This window comes from Gymnoscopelus microlampas (genome assembly GCF_963454915.1).
Source record: "Gymnoscopelus microlampas genome assembly, chromosome: 1".
NCBI lineage: Eukaryota > Metazoa > Chordata > Actinopteri > Myctophiformes > Myctophidae > Gymnoscopelus > Gymnoscopelus microlampas.
Genome location: NC_139962.1, coordinates 26672228 through 26690635, shown reverse-complemented (window position 1 = coordinate 26690635; position 18408 = coordinate 26672228). Strand labels below are relative to the sequence as shown.

The 18408-nt window shown below is 39.5% G+C and overlaps 1 protein-coding gene across 1 annotated transcript; it reads right to left on the bottom strand.

Moving 5' to 3' along the window:
* Positions 1–5603: 5603 nt before the first annotated feature.
* Positions 5604–17338, bottom strand: stk33 (serine/threonine kinase 33; the record flags this gene model as incomplete). Its single annotated transcript, XM_084054580.1, has 13 exons — positions 5604–5795; positions 6127–6216; positions 6839–6984; positions 7343–7496; positions 8002–8087; positions 9021–9133; positions 9818–9893; positions 10901–10988; positions 11736–11821; positions 16034–16172; positions 16362–16466; positions 16615–16728; positions 17252–17338. The coding sequence occupies 13 exons, from the start codon at positions 17336–17338 to the stop codon at positions 5604–5606; spliced, it is 1476 nt and encodes a 491-aa protein (XP_083910706.1).
* Positions 17339–18408: the final 1070 nt, after the last annotated feature.

The window sequence follows — 18408 nt, the reverse complement described above, 5'->3', positions numbered from 1 at the left end:
AAATAAGTTCCATGTGTAAGGTTGTGTAGGTCCGTCTCCAAGGTGTGTCAGTGGGTCGATAGGTATTTGGAGAGCATAGTGGACTCAGGTGATAAGAACTCCAGTCATACTGTGCTAAATGATTGCTGGAGCTCCATAAAGCCAACTCAAGGGCAGAGGAGTTTGAGGGAAAAGGAGAGCTGGGAAAGGCAGCGTCCTTAGCGGATGATACTCCGTCGGTGGCAACGATGGTCACTAACCACAGAAATTGAAATGTTTCGGATCACTCAAGGCTGGGCACATTTTTCATTTTCTAGCTTTTTTCCCCATATTATTAAAGGTTGTCGGTGAGAATCAAACACGGTCTCCTTGGAGGTGGAGTGCTCCTGGTTGAGTGAATGCGGGGCATTTCAACCCAAAGCTCTGTGCTGGAAAGAGGAACAGCTTATCCTATTGCAGACGCTGCCTGTCTGCCTGCTAGGGAGAGATGTGACTTTAAGAGGCCCATACGTGGTCTGTTGATTAGTTTTACTGAGTGGGTATGCAGAGACCAATAAATTAAATATGAATAAATTAAAAATGTACTCTAGCAGAAAATTGCTTGGAAAACAACCACCTCCCCATTAAAATATGTATAGTAATGCCTTTTATGTGAAGTAACTTGGGATTAGATATCACTGTAAATTAACACTCCATCCAACCGTAGTCAAGAACTTTTCACTTTTAACAAGGACTTATAAAAAAGGCATTTACTCTAGTGTGTTTGGTAATTAATTTGATATTCAAATGAGCTTATGTATTATAATTGCAAATATCCCAAATAAGTGTAGTTTTAAAAAGGGATAGTGTCAACAAAGATTGATGAGGCTTGCTTTGAAATTGCCATCTGTTTCAAATGTTTACTTGAGGCGCCCCCCCATCCCCCGTCCTCCCACCTTTCTTCTTCTGTGAAAATCGAGGCACTGTGGTTTCCTCCCTCATTTAAAGCCTGATTATACTTACTTGCGGGCCTGTGTCGCGCACCCAAAAATAGCCGATCTACAAGCTTGTAGATCGACTATTTTGGGGTGCGCGACACCGGCTCGCAACCATACCCTCACGGCTCTGTTTGTGGTGAAATAGAAGCTTTGTGGTACAGAAAGGAACACACACACACACACCCACACACACACACACACACACACACACACACACACACACACACACACACACACACACACACACACACACACACACACACACACACACACACACACACACACACACACACACACACACACATGCGCACACACACACACACACACACTGTAATGCAAACATTGCAAGGGGATCAGGAACATCAGCATGTGTGATCAGCTCCCACAGATAAGGTCTGCACGTTTCTATGACATTGTAGCTGTGTTCCCTCATTACCACAATGTCACGGCAGCCGTGTGAGGATGTGGTGTTTGGGGAGCGGATGGGGGGGCTCAGCTGCAGGTATCGGGCCTCTGCAGATGAGCTGATTAATTAAAGGGAGCTCTATTAAGGTTATTGAGATGCACCCCCTCCTCCTCCTCCCCAAACAGGCCCCATCCGCGTCCCTCTCTGGCAGTGAATAAAAGTGGATCTAGCAGAGGGGGGCCGACGGGAGGGGGAGGCATCCTTGCCTCTTTTGACATTATAGCCCCGGCCTGCACCCACTTCGCGCACCCCGAGGAGTCTCGCCACAAGTGCCATCTCCACACCCCACCTTGCAGGAGTGACACTCTCTGGGCTCCAAAACGAGACTGCATAGTTTTAATCCCTCCAGCCCCGTCAACCCACCCACCCTCACGCCCATCTGTCAGATGCATTGCTGGAGAGGGGGGGACAGAGGCCATATCCCCGGTTCCATCCCGGCGAATTTTCTAATTTCCTTTGCTTCCATGCCTTGTCCCAAACTCACGCCCCTAACCTATCTACCATACCACTATATGTTCCCGTTCTGATATCCCCTCCTTTTCCTCCAAGGCTCCATCTCTGGTTTGTCAAGAGTCAAGAGGCTAAAACTGGAGCCTTTTATTGGCTTTATTAGTACAGTACCGTTAGCCTCACAACCTACTGTCAGTACATATGAAGACATCAAATCATTCATTTTCCATTCATGTTTTTTTTTCAATCTCCAACCCAAGGCGTGCAGAACCACTACTATAATTTGCTGCAGGTCACATTCCACTTGCACAATTCAATTTGGAGATTTTTTTCCCTTTCCTATAATTAATTAAAAGTCTGGCACAAGAAAATGAGGACCATATGCTGAAATCCCATTTCTTCCTCTGACAACACATTAGCCATACAGGAGGTTGTCTAAACAGACCGTATGCAAATTCATTGCACGAGTCCAAAGGGAGAAGGCTTTTTTCCCCCCTAAACTAAATCAATCATTGCTGTCTATTTCTTTTACTTTTCTTTTCCATTCTCTGGGTTTTCACCAAACAAATCACATTTGTATTATTTGAAATAAGGCCACCGTTGAAATGCATTTCTCATTTCTCCTTGACAGAATCACTAAGACACAGCCCACACATGCAGTGCATTCATCAATGACACATTACACACACCTCTGAATTTTAAGCATCTTAAACCCTCTATACTTAGTAAACTAATGCATAGTTGACCGGGGTTAGCTCTGTACTTGGTGCCCTCTTTTTCCCCTCAACACCAATACGCTTGACCGAAAATAGAAGATCTACAAGCTCACAGCGTGTGAGCTTGTAGATCTGCTATTTTTGGCGAATGGTTTATGGACAGTCGACTCAATGGGTCAAATACCTTCACAGAAAACTAGACACGTTAGAGCAGTGGTTTTCAAGGACCCCCAAATTCATACAGTATGTATTTGGTGCCAGAGACCCCCATACAAGATTTGTGTTAAAATGTTCATACATTTTTTAAATATTAAAACAAATGTTTCAAGATTTTGCTACAATAGCCGATCTACAAGCTCACGTCGCATCACATCGCAACACGTTGTGAGCATGTAGATCAGCTATTTTCAAATAGCCGATGCATAAAGTGGGTAAACTGACTTTGATGCTATTAACTAATTTTGCTCGAGACCCCCTGGAACCCTGTCAAGGACCCCTGGGGGTCCACGGACCCCACGTTGAGAACCACTGCGTTAGAGAAAGCATTCTCCCATCAAAAATGTATTCCAGCAAATTAATATGGCAGCCTACCACAGCTCCATCTGCTGTTTATACAATTCTGTCAAATATAAAGCATATCATGATAAGCACAACATTCACCTAAATCCCGATATACAGTTGCGCACCGGTATCGCACACCAAAAATAACCGATCTGCAAGCACACAATGCGACCAAGTATAAATGAACTTCTTGATGGTGCTAATAGGAATCAATGACAGTTTCTCTTCACTCAAATTCACCGACCATGTTATTGTCGTCAACAATTTATCTCCCAAAATGTAAGCCTAATTGAAACTTCATCATATGACCATGACACTTGCCAAAAGTAACTGCTTTTCAACTGACAAATGTGACACATCGCATAAAGTATAGATTTATTGGCCATTAACCATGCCAGAGATGGTGAAAAAGTGTCTGTTTCATGTAGGCTACACACTCACCCATGTAAAGTGGCACCACACATGAGCGGGCAGGAAGCCTACCCAGACAAAGCATGAAATAAAAGAAAACATTTCCACTTTTAAGGCCAAGATGAACTATTCGCCGAAAAGAAAGAATCCTACTTGCATCTCATACACACACACACACACACACACACACACACACACACACACACACACACACACACACACACACGCATCAACACATAGAGCTTCCTGCTGTCAGCGCACATTCACGTCGAGATGCAAATGTCTGGATTTGAAATTCAGCCTGTGTGTGTTCTGCTTGACTACTTTAATGTTGTATCTATGCTAGGGATTATTCTCTCTACAGCAGAAAAAAACCTGTGCTTCAATGGCAGTGCCCTCAAAAGTAGCTCCAAATGCTTTCAATGGCCTTCCAAACGAGATTAGAGCCATAGCCTGCCCTCAGACCCAATCCCCTGCATTCAGATGAAGCGTAACGAGCCTGTGTGACAGTTTTTCTGTTTTGACACCAAATGGGTACAGTCAGTGCAGATAGAGCGTTTTGGAATTGAGAGGTCAGAGCAGAAAAATAAGCCATTATACTGAAAATCCCTTTAGCTCAATCTAGTGTTGTGAAATTATATGTACCGTAAGGTCTATTGTGTTTTTCACCGATTTGTATTGTTGGCAAGAAAATTATAAACTGAAATATGTTTATTGAATGCAAAATTATTACATTACATATTCTGTACACTATTTGTTTTTTTGTATGGTATTTGGCATAATCTTAACACAGCGAAATAGAACATGCTTGAAATAACAACACATAACCCAATAATATGACTATATAACTGATAACCCAATTATACTGACATCAATGACCTTTTTTGAAAAATGCAACTTCTGTTAGAAACAAAAAAAACATTAAATAAGTCCATTCGGTACCAAAAGTATTCTTATATTAACGAAATAAATGCCACCCTGTATGCCTCTTGTAAATAGTCAATTCTGCCCAGTGGAATAAATAACAAATAAACCGTGCCTTTTATTTTCCCATTCGTTTTAATTGTAATATTTTAAGCGACTCTTAGTTTATAATTTGCAAAAGGCATACATATTACTGTACATACATTCAGTGAGGAGTCTAATAAACATACTGTATAATGACATACTGCAGGGTAGAGGTAAATTAACTACTGTCAACAAGTACATTTTATTCTTATGTACTGTAGCTGCACACAAGGCATAACAATAAAGAACCTTGAACCTGGCATCCCCATTTTGGGCATGTCATTATAGGTGAAATATAAAAAATAGCAGATCTAAAAGCTCACAACATGCTGCGACGTAACGTTATGAGCTTGTAGATCAGCTACAAATCTCATGAGCAATTCTCCACTCTCATGTGAAGCACGCTGCTTCACAATAAATACATTCAGGTCTATTCCACCAGTGATACCGGCTAAACTCTTCTCATATTTTTCTCATATTTCTCTGGTTGCTGTGATATAAGTTTGGATCTGGGCTGGTTTCGTTTGTTGAATAGTTGTCTGTATCAGAGTACGTACTGTACTGTACAGTACTAGTCTACACAGAACACAGTATCGTGTAAAAATGGACCCATCTACAGTAACTCTGAGAGTGTAAAAATGTACAATAATAATAGTCTTTGTAACAGAGTACGGACTACGGACTCATTTATTATTTATTATTAGTTGTGTTTGTCATGCACCAGAGTGGATGTGCATGCTCTAAGTTTATAATAGTGTACAAATGGACTCATGGGTCCAGAAATTGGTCATTTTTTTTACACTCTCAGTGTCGCATTAACAGTGAAGATTTGACTGTAAATAGAAGAGTATAGGCTTGACCTGGTCTACATGTAAAGTGTCATGAGACAACCTTTGTTGTGATTTGGCGTTAAATAAATCGATTTGAATACTTTGTAGCAGCCTTGCAACACCCTGTGGAACACTGGGTTTCTCTCTCTCTCCTTTGGCACGCGGTGTCGTAGTTGCTGGGGTGTTGCAGTAGTTCATCTTATTGCTATTGCAGACAGGTGCTACTGGACCTTAAACCACTGCTGGTGGAAGGTCTCTGGGCTCCCGCCTTCCCTTGGTTACAGGCTGGTTTGATGGTAAACTCAACTGTGGAGGTGCAAGGACTGATTTTACTCTTGTCCTGAGCGCTGAGATGCTTTGTACATGGCTGCCCAGAGGATTTCACACCTGTATGGGACTGCAGGGATAGCATATTCTCATTCATCGCACACAAAACCTCACCTCAAAAGTTCAAAACAACAGTCTACTATTGTCACCATCTTCTATAGTGGGTTAATCTGGCGCCATCTAGCGGTGACTACATGCCAATGGCCGCCAAACATGGCATTACAAAAGCTGCCTAAAGAATTAGACAGGTAATCACTCTTTAACATATGTTATAGACTATATCCGGGTATATCCAAAGTCTTGTCAAGTATGATATATTGTAGTGTGTATACCCAATAAAACCATGCGAGACAAACACATTTTGTAGTAGTCTGTGGTCAACATATTCTTAAATGACTGACCTGTGAGTTGGGATTGCTGTGGGACTGACTGTTTTTCACAGTCAGACTGTTCATTTTCAAACAACTGGCAGTTGGCGACTTCTTCTGTCTCTACTCCGAGATTACAGAGACAAGGAGAAGGAGAACATGAGAGAAGCACACCTGGCTTCAAATGACGCTAAATAATGAATAAGAGTTGAACCTTGGGGGGTGATACCTTTACTTCAAGTGCTGAGTTATCTAAGACGCAGTGAGTCTTAGTTTTAGTCAAAGTTAAGATCATTACCATTGAACTAATTGAGGTGCAAGTACGGTCGGTCAGATCATATACCACCAGACTGTAACTGAAATAGTGAGATTAGTAGGGAGACTTTAGGGCCAGTGGTGGACAGTAACAAAGTACATTTACTTAAGTACTATACTTAAGTACATTTTTTTCTTCTTTTTTTTTCTTTACAAGCACATGACTTTCACTCCGCTACATTACAAATCTACTGTAACTATCGTACTTTTGAGTCTACTACATTTCTGGGAAGAGACTCTAGGGACCCAAAGTCATTTGAGATAGGGCCACTTAAGCCCTATATCAAATATAATTCATATATCTATATATATATCTATACAATCTATATCTATACAAGCTCCACTGTTTAGGTCTGAGCTTGCAGCCTCAGCCAACCACCAAGTGACAAACAGCACTGTGATGTGATATAGACGGATTATGCAGCCGTACCCGTTTTGTAGGAGAAATGGGCTTTCCGGTGCTGTCCGTGTGTCCATGGCCGGCATTGGCAGCGTTGCGACAGTCGGTGTGGGCGGAGGCCACTCCAGGCTGTGGTGCCAGGCCGTCCGGGGCAGGGTTATTATAGTTAACTAAAACTATAACGAAATAAAGAAAACTAGAATTGGACAAACATTTTTGTTAACTGAAATAAAATAAAAAAAAGTTAACTAACAGAAACGGTTCTGTGTGTTTATAAAACTAACTGAAACATTTTAGTCTTTGTCAAAAATCTTCAAATATAGTGAAGATAGCAGCTCGTTTTGAGCTTGTAGATCTGCAACTTTTGCTATTTTTCTGAGCTTAAAAAAACAACAACTAATCCTTAAAAAAAGAAAAATAACTAAACTAGCAAAACCCACTTTAGAAACAAATTAAAACTAGCAGAAATGGAAAACGCAGAGTCAAAACGAAATAAAAAATCAAAACAAATTAAAAATGCAAAACTATAATAACCTTGGTCTGAGGAGGAAGTGGGACAGAGCTCCATCAGGTGGTCTGCAGCCCCTTCACAGTCCATCTCTTGGCCCTCGGCCCCGTCCGGGTCCTCCCGGAATTGACGCATCATCTCCAGCACGTTGGTGGGTGTGGCAGGTGTGTTAGGGTCTCCCTGTTGAACAAAGGGTACCAGAAGAATTAGGGGCAGTGGGGCACCATTTTTTAAATATGTATTTATTTTATTTACATGTATTTTATAAGTGTGGGCCAACTACATATAATATATATTTGTTTATGACATTTAATATTTCTAGTATACAATTGCAACGAATTGCTAAAAAACCTGTGGATATAGCCAGTGATTTTGGGCATAAACAAGAAGTTGAAGGGTAAAGTTTGGTCTGATAATGATGTACCGTGCATGTTCAAATAATAAACCTTATTTCCGACCATTTTCCAAAGCATACATTTATTCTTTATTTTACATTTTGTAAAACATTGAGATGCCCACAATTGATGTGCCCTCTCGACCTGTATCCGAACAAAGTACACTACCAAACAAAGTACAAATAACCAAATGGGTCCATTTGGTTACATTTTTAAACTATTGGAGTTACAAATGGATGAATTAATAGAATTTCACTCCGTTACACGGCAGGACAAAATCATCTTCTTACTGTCATCCAAGGGTTATCCAGTAGCTCATTGGCTGTGATGCGGTGGGCGGGGTCTACTTTCAGAAGGCAACTCAATACTTTTTTTGCTGTTGGGGGAAATGCAAGATGCAAGATGACTACAAGATGAGTCAAAACACAAGCTTCACCTCAAGATGAGTCAGATGAGTAAAAACACAAGCTTCACTACAAGATGAGTAAAAACACAAGCTTCACTACAAGATGAGTAAAAACACAAGCTTCACTACAAGATGAGTCAGATGAGTAAAAACACAAGCTTCACTACAAGATGAGTAAAAACACAAGCTTCACTACAAGATGAGTCAGATGAGTAAAAACACAAGCTTCACTACAAGATGAGTCAGAACACAAGCTTCACTTCAAGGCTTCCACTCAAGACCCATCCTGTATTTCACTAGTCAATGTATATAGATTAGGGGTGTAAGGATACGTTTTAATAACAATTCGATACGTATCACGATACTTGGTTTTCGATACGATACATGAACGATACAGGTTAATTTAGAACGATACGATACGTTTCGATTCAGTGATTTAGTCGATACGATACATGAACGATACAGGACAGGTTAATTTAGAACGATACCATTCGATTCAATGATTTAAAATCGATATAGTAACTATTTATTTACCCAAAAAATCTGTGTGAAAAATAAATACCTGGATACTGGATATAAACCCCTCTTTCTCTTTGTTCATCTTAAAAGTACTTAGTATTGATAAAATTGATTATTTGCATTGCAAAACGATTTGATACGATTATTTGCATTGCAAAACGATTCGATACGACACAAAGTCAAACAATACGATATTTTGCTGTTTGCATATCGATATAGTAGATCGTTGAAAATTCAAAACGATTTTTCGATGCAGTTACTATATCATTACACCTCTAATATAGATATTTATATGATCATAAACCAGCTTTAAACAAATAAGAGACATAATAAGGCCTTTGAAAGCAAACGTTAAAGTAAAATAGTGGTGTAAAAGAATATCACCTGCATTACTGATTGTGTCCCAGATGGCCCCGGTGAAGTGGATCTCTCCATTCTTAATCATCTCAAAGAGTTTTTCCTCTGAACTGGACATGAATGGAGGCTCCCCACACAACCTGTGGGGCATCGCATTCTTTCTTGTTACATGTATTTGTATTTGTTTATGTACAATGCAATGCCAGAGTTCATTTAACGCTGAGACTGTAAAAATGGATGTATTGATTATGTACTGTATGTATGTAGCAGTTGTAGCTCAGAGCCTCTGCCTGATGAACAAAAGCCTAATACAGTATATCCCCCAGCCAAGGGGGAATTCCCCTTTAGGCTAGTGGATAAGATGTTGGCTTTCCACGCGGGTATGTAGAATACATGTAAACCTCATATACATTATTTCAACTTTGTATGTTTTTTCTTAAATTAATGCCCTACTTCGTCATATTACAGTGTCACACAAAAATAGCAAAAGTAGTCAATCTACAACCTCACAACATGTTGCGATGGGACGCGTTGTGAGATTGTAGATCTTCTATTTTTGAGAGAAAGCGTTGTGTGTGGTGTGTGTGTATAACAAGTCTGTGGGTTTTATAGTCTTAATCAATGGAAAGTATCAGTCACAGCTTGTGACTAAATAGCAACTGCATTGAATCCGTTTGAACACAGGTTATTTTTCCCATTTTCTGAAAAGTAACAGTTTTGGACATCGAAGACATATACAGTACATGTTTATGTACTGTACAGTACATGTATGAAGGAAAGAGAGAGAGAGGGAGAGCAACACATAACAGAAGAGCAGTACTCACAGCATATACATGATGACTCCTATACTCCACATGTCACACTGTTGACTGTACTCATATGCACTGATCACTTCTGGAGCTGAAACACACATTTGTTATTTTTTATTTTATTTTTTAAATGTATTTTATGGATTAGGCTTGTTGTGAGCTTGTATGTATAGTAGGGTTAAAGTGGTTCAACTGATTTTTATGCTATATTAACCAATTTTGCTAGGGGACCGCCTGGAACTCCCTCAAGACCCCTGCGGGTCCCCGGACCGCACTTTGGGAACCACTGCAGTACGTAATAACGTAATAACTCTTGAAGGTTCCAGGTGTTTTATTGTCACATGCATGCACAATAGAGCTGTAGCAACACTGCAAGCAGTGACATTTTTACACTTATAGCTTCCTCAGCAGTGTGGATTTAAAAAAAAAATACAATAAGAAGATTCAAAATAATCAGAATAAATAGAAAGAAGGAAAAAGCAATGCAAATAGTACATAGAAACAAATGTAAGTCAAATATAGTATAGCTATTACTGTCCTTTAAGTCTGCTGGCATGTAGGGCAGCAACAAAGGATTTCCATTCCTGTCTGTTCTGGGCCAGCGTCTTTATAGAACCCCAGGTGTGATGCATATAGCTATTAATTCTGAAATAATATAGCCGTACCAGACTGCAATCCTGTATAGTATCCAGTACTGTATATACTATACAGGATGTGTATGTACTATGTATATTATATATACACAGGATTTACATATATATACACAGGATTTACATATATATACTGTATACACAGGATTTACATATATATATACACAGGATTTACATACACACACACACACACACACACACACATATATACATATATATATACAGTACATATACATATATATATATATATAGGGTTATATATATATAAATAGTACTGAATACTGTGTGTGTGTGTGTGTGTGTGTGCGTGTGCGTGTGCCTGTGTGTGCATGTGTACGCACAAGTATACACATAAGAGTGTATGGGGATACTGAGACTACTTAAAATACTGCAGCCCTTGCAGAATGTTGGCATGTTGTGTGAGGTGTACAGTGTACAGGTGTCATACCCATATAGATAGGAGTCCCACAGGTGGCCTTAAGCATGCTCTCAATCCCGACCCCACCTTTCATCACTGACAAACCAAAATCTGTCACCTACGGAGATACAGAGATAATACACAGCAAGAAGAGCACATGCATTATTCTACAAAGATATCAAATTGAAAGTTTTAAGATGCATTTAGTTAAAATTAAACAATGCTTGTCTGTAGAACTTAGGAACAAACACTGGTCTTCTACATGTCAAACATTTAACATGAGCTAATAAGGCTGTGCGGTTCCGTCTAGTTTGCAATGTGGGAGGGTGTATTGTTCTGAGAGAGAGAGAGAGAGAGAGAGAGAGAGAGAGAGAGAGAGAGAGAGAGAGAGAGAGAGAGAGAGAGAGAGAGAGAGAGAGAGAGAGAGAGAGAGAGAGAGAGAGAGAGAGAGAGAGAGAGAGAGAGAGAGAGAGAGAGAGAGAGAGAGAGAGAGAGAAAGAGAGAGATTTCGTTCTGCTGTGGCCCAGTCTTGCACACCAGGTATCTACTTCTACTGGCTCTTTATCAATGCAAACAGCATGATGGGATCACTCAGTCATCTTCTAAAAAGATGCTGTTTATTCTCTTTGTAAAGAATACTGTATAAAGGAAGGCCCAGAGGGGGGTCTGTCATAATGAGGTAGAATTTTGTGAGAGAGAGAAAAAACTATTACTTGTATTTAGTAAAGTCTGATTGATGCTTCGTTGAGCGTTGAGAATAGCCAACATACAGTACAAGCTTGTAGGTCGGCCATTTTCAACACAAAGTATGAATCGGCCTTAAGGATGAGTAGCAGAAGTTTCCACGTTTGTGTCATCGTCCCACCTTGATGTTAATCATATTGTCAACGTCCGCACGGAGGTAGCTTTTCACTAGAATGTTCTCCAATTTCAAGTCACGGTGCACTATATCTGAAAGATGAGGGGATACTTTTACAATCACACACATAATGGGTAGAAACACAGATTTTCAGCAAGTGTACAAATGTAACCAAATCCATTTCATTCTTCACAAATTAGTTACTCTTACCAATGAGTTACAAATGTATAAGTTTACACTGTGTGATTTTACTGTGTGCCACTTATATCCCACCTCCATTTGACATTACATTTCAATATGTTTCAATGAATGGCTCGGTGGAGTGCACATGCATTGCAAATTGCTACAGTATTTGTTACACTGAGTCGAGTAATGGTTGTCCCCTCAACCACCTAATTACTGAATAAACATCCTGACAAATGTTGAACTGAAATAAGTCCTATGACAAGATAAGTCTGTATATAAGTTATTTAAAAGAGGAAATATGAACCATCATGGCTCAAAAGTCACGCACTCCAAAATGAAAAAAAAAAAAAAATTAAAATGTTCCCCTGAATTTATTATTTTATATAATTGAACTAAATCGATTAGTGGACAGAGGTCATGGACGGTGACAACTTCAAAGATCAAGATCGTCTGGAAATGGAAGTGAATTGTACGTGTCCTCTGTGAAGTCAGGACCATAAGCCACAGTGTGCGGGGGCAGAGGCATGATGACAAAGACATAGCACTGGTATCAATGCAACAGCTGGAACACAAACATCCCATCAAATTAATGAATGGAAACATTCCATTCAGGGGTCTCCATATGTGCCGCTTGCCAGCCAAATGTCTGACAGTGACAGCCCACACATTTTGAGGCCACAATGGAAATACTCTCAAAATAATATCTCTCCTATGAAGTATGACTTCATACTTAGTGGTCTATGTACATTACTCACACTAGGGCCTTCCCTGAATAAAGAAGTTAACATAACTGACCAAAAGGAAAGGCAAGGCCATGTAATTAATCTGAGGCAGTTCTGTGTATGGTACGCTCACAATAGCCGCTGGGGGCGGTCGCACGATTGACTGAAACAGATTTCAGTATAACTAAGAAATGTACAGAATATTGAAAAAACGTTTTAAACTGGTAGTAGGTGCAAATGTGTAGGTAATTGAGTATACATGAACTGAAGTATATTCTTCCAAAAGTACCTGCATGTCATGGGCTAAATAAGTGGCAACTCAAGACTATCATGTTATGTTGTGTTTTTCTATATTCTGTTACGTTAAGATGTTGCACTGTGTTACGTTATGTTACGTTATGGCATAGGAAGTACAGTTTGTCTCACTCTCAGCTGTAACTGGACACAGTATTAAAATGGTTTAAATCCCTCTCCAAATGTCTTTAGAAATAACTATCTAAACCCCTTTTAAAGCCCCACCTGTATTGTTTACTTTTGACATTTATTTAGGTTTAATCTAGCTTCTCCCATGTCAACCAGAAATATAATTGTTTTATTAAATAATTCGACATGAAATGGATTGCAATGACAAATCAGTTATCAAGCTAACAATGAATGTTCATGACTGTTGAACTGCTTCGTCTTTTTAGACTAAGTTACCCCTGCCATGGGTTGCCATGGAATTTTTGTATTGTGTTTTGGAGAAACTAAGAAAATAAGCACTGTAGCAAACAAACACATACGGTTCTCATGATCTAAATGGCTAAATTGATCCCCAACTAGCTTGCCCCAGAGATGCAAACAATGCACTCCCTGTACTGCCGTAGTGTTTTTCCAACTGCTAATAAAGTATTCAATCAATCAACAACAAAACAAAAGTTTATGATAAGTAAACCTAGTAGGCATATGATATTCACACGTTTTGTTCAACATGCAATTAATACAAGTTAATAAAAGAAGCACATAATAGCTTCAATATACCTGGTTGGGATATTAACAGGTGTAATTTATGTCATAGAACAAATGTGAAATTTTCTTTAGCTTACGGTACATTAACCACAGCCCTTATTTTCTGCATGAATGGGGAAAAAAACGAACTCACTTCCGGCTTATAGGACTACGAACAGACTGTTAACACTATAGCATCAAGTGGCTTGCTACCTAATTTGGAAAGTTAAAGTTAATATATTCCCATTGGCATCATTAGTCATATGCAAGTAAAGTATAGCAGCGCAGAGGGACTCTCCATGTGAAAACACGCCTATTAATCAGTATTCCACCCCAGCTCGTTGTAAATGAATCATTAGCCACATGTAATGGTGCCTCGTTGCCAAGCAATGTCCTAAATTACCTCTAACTACACATTTCACTGTGAGAAGGAGAAAAACTGCATTTCCATATAAACCCCTCGGACTGAACAAATATTTGTCCACCTTTCTCCCTGACAGTTGTCCATTATTATCTCATTATTAAAGATGCTGTAATTGATATTTTATTTTAGGTAACAAATCTTTAAATGGTTTTGTTAAAAACTCAAAGCTCTATATTCTGGTAGCATGGATTGCTATAGAGTGCGTGTTCAAAAACAGGGGTCTCCCCATCTCTCCAGCTCTTTAATAAACAGAAAATACATTTTCAGGTGGGACACCAATTTCATCAAATCAGGAGAGATCTAAGATCATTCATCAGCTTGTGTTCCGGTTCCAATTTTGTCTGCTCACTTCACTTTATTTCACTTTTTTAATCCAGTATCCTGTAAATTCTCTCTCCTGATTGGACCAAATTGGTATGCAAAGCTGAACATTTATTTTTTGGTTCACTAAACTAAAGACCTGGAGAGGTGGGGAGACCCCTGTTACAGAACAAACACTAGCAATGATTGCTATGGCAGAGCTATTTAACAATTATATGGCTGGAGGCCTGAGGCCCAAAATGGTGTGGAATCATCTTACTGATCATCATCATAAAATGTCAGTAAAGGTACATAATGTTGTCACCAATTAAGTGAATCCCAATTTAATATACTTGCTGTGGTGTTGAATTATGGTGGTCTGCAAGCGCAACACACACACATACATTTCATTTCACAAAACACAAACAAATGGGAAAACAAATGAACATAAGTATTAATTCACAATAAGCTGTGACCAGCTCTAAGTTTGGGCTTGATACTTTTGTGAGTCCAAGCCCCAAAACTTTTTGTGAGAGCCAATTTCCCAAGGAAAGCTTTAAACGCTCTTAAACAGGGATTCTCTATTAGTTCAAAAATATGTTTTACTATACTACACTACTTAAGTCATGAAAGAATATTACATATTGATATAATACTGTCTTCAGAAATAAGGCCATACTATACTGTACCACAGTACTATACTCACAACATAATCATGACGTCTGTAGACGACAGACAGTACATCGGCCTGATGAAGGCATAAGGCATGCCCCCCACATCCTGACCAACATTTACAGCGCCATTAACCACTTGAACCCCCCCAAAAAATCTAACCCAATATCTGTCTAAATAACATGCAACATACATCTGAATCTATATAATTAGGTAACAAGTACTAATACAAAGAGATAATATATACTATACTATATATTCAAACATACTCCATACTACAGTAGTACAGTATAACTTCAAATATAGGCTTATACTATGTCATCCAAAATGAATGAGTCATACAGTAATGGTCAGGGTTCTTCAACGTGTTGTGAGCTTGCAGATCTGCTATTTTTGGCTAAAGTTCTCCTCAGGAAAAGGGATGCTAGGGTTCAAGTGGTTAAGGTAAAAAATAAAAATCATATCACACAAAGATTTGGCGGACCCCCTGTAGTAACTCTGAGGACCCCCTAGGGGTCCCGGACCCCCTGTTGAAGACCCCTGGTCTATGTCACCAACAGCAGTAATTATACATCATTCTACGGGTTCTGGTCAAGTAGACAGAGGAATTGCCTCACTTGTACAAACCACGTCATTCTCTGGGGAACGAGGAAAACAATCCCCATCTAATCCACCTCCACAACTTCACATGCACAGAGGTGCTCTCCAAGAGGCTTTTACGTGACAAATGGAACTTGTTACCCTAAATCATCCTCTGCTAGTATGTCATCCTATATTTACAATCCTCAATAGCTTCTGTACATTGCTTATCCAAATTGAGTAAGATATTTATAAGCCAAGACTTTCTTTTATTGAAATCAGACAGCAACGACTTCTGAATGCTTTTGTTAGAGAGTAGGTAACATTCTGTATCCCCAGATCCACATTTTAGTTGTCGTATTGTTAATGGTTAAGGTAAATTTGTGAAGGCACCTTTTGTACTGTCAGACTGTCAAACTACAGGAAATCACTACCTTTCTTGTGCAGGTAGACAATGGCCTGAGCTAAGCTACGGATGACATGCCTTGTCTCCTCCTCTGTGAAGCATTTCTTCTTCTTCAATAGCTCCTTCAGTTCACCTCCATCACAGAGTTCAGTGACTAGATACATCCGCTAAAACAAAGAACAGTATCAAATAATGCAAGTCACTAACAGAGCAGTACTCTATGTGTGCTCATCCATGTAGTTTATGCATAACCACAGCACCACAATCCTGTGGGATTAAGATATTTCTCACACGCACAACACTGTTCCCTTCATTAGCTTTGCTTTGGATTTTCATATTGAAAATAGCAGACTTACCTTGGGTGTTTCAAAGACCTCCTCGAGATGTATTATGTGAGCGTGATTCACACGTTTGAGAATGCTTACTTCCCGTTCCAGCAATCTCACCCCCGAGCTCCCTGCCTGCAGTGATAGGAAGTCAGTTCACTGGTAAAGGAGTCTTAGCTTAAGCATGGAAAAGGTGTTTTAAAATGTTTAAGCTGGCTCTAAAGGTATTCTTTCACCACATCAAACAACACAGAATTCCCAGAGGAATCTCACACATACTAACCTTCTCTTTGTTCACCTTCTTAACAGCCCATTTCTGCTGTGTCTCAATATGAGTGGCTTCACAGACGACCCCAAACCTACCTTGACCCAATTTCCTTCCAAATGTGTATATTTGCTAGAGGGGTAATGGAGGAAACCATTAATAGATCTGCAAAGTAAAACAGTCTGCGAAAGAACATGATTTACTCTCAGTTTATAAGACTATTTCCGTTTATGAGTTTTGGTGTAATGCCACATTAACTCAAGACCTAAATCCTGAAGTAGATCTTAATTTTCCAGCACTTTGGAAATAAATGGAAGTTTTCCGGTCTCTGGAGCTGCAGAATATAGTATTTCTAATCAAGTTACAAATGATTAAGTTGCTGCCACAGTTCATTCAATCTCAGGTCTAATTAACTTGATCATTATCTCTGCACATGCAAGGCTGAGCACTGCCTGCTTTGGATTTGGCAAAGAGAGCAGTCAAACTCCCTTGAGAAGTGGGCGTATTCAGGAATAAAGTGGAGTGTGATCCACAAGTGCAGATGGAGTAAACTATTAGAGGTCACCACCAGTGAGTCTGTATGGTTGCCCCAGAAGTGCCCCTGGGGCAGTAGAGGAGATTGTTAAGGAAACTAATGCATAAGAGTTCTTCATACCTGGAGGTCAGCCTCCTTCTCCATGCGGGTGTGAGGCACCTTCCTCTCTGGACTCTTTCCTCGGGACAGCTTTGAGGCCATTTTCATGCCTCTTCCACAAACATCTGGCTGTGTCACCAGAGATGGTGTGGGCTATTCAGCTAGGAGAATCACACACAAAGGGGGAAAGAACTGCCTGTTATTAAGTTAGTGCCCTGAGCCTACAGTCTGACTACAAATTTAAATAAACCACCAATTACATTGTTCTGAAATCACAGGATCGTTTACCAGAATTATCTGTTGTACACTACTCATACAAGTAGTTATAGTAATTCTCTGTACCAGAGTCAAAACTAAATGTGGAGAAGCAGCGTTCTGTTTTTATGCACCTGGAGCAAACTCCCAGAAAACTGCAGGTCTGCTACAACTCTCAATTCTTATAAATCAAAGCTGAAGACTTTTATGTTTGCTGCTGCCTTTTACTGACGTTTTTGATTCATTTCTTGTGCTGCACTGAAATTGTATTCTCTTATTTTTTATCTGTTTTGTTTGAGCTTATTTTTATTTTCTATTCTCCTACCTCTTTAATAAACATGTCTAATGTTATTCAAAAGGCCTTTTATAGCGTGTTTCTGTCGTTTGCACTGTCTTAATGTTTTGTGCAAAACACTTTGAATTTGTGCTATACAAACAATGCTTTGAATTGCATGAGATATTACTTTGATGGTCTGTGCGTGTATAGTTTTTGTATCACACAGATACAGTATGTACTGTAACTAGAAAAAGTGGTCTCCACCAGGTCAGGTAGGTAAGGTTATTGTGGGCCAGCAATGTTCGGAATTCAGGATGGAATATGATAAATCGGACAGATCCGTCTTGAATATATGATGATAGAGATCATGTGTACCGATTTGCGTGAAATTTGGATAAAATCTAAGTAATTTTTTGTGAAAAATGCAGGGCAAAGTTTTTCCTTGGCCGTACAAAGTTTTACATAGAACGGTGCAGTTATAGGTAAAGCGCGAATCGGCCTTTTTTTAACAGGCCCATTTTTTTCACATGGGCCTGTTATAGTGCCACCATGAGGCTGATTTGTAAATTTTCAAGTGTCATTTCTTTCTCGGCTTAGTGGGAATGTGCATGCAAAATTTCACGGAAATTGCACGCCGTGTTCATGA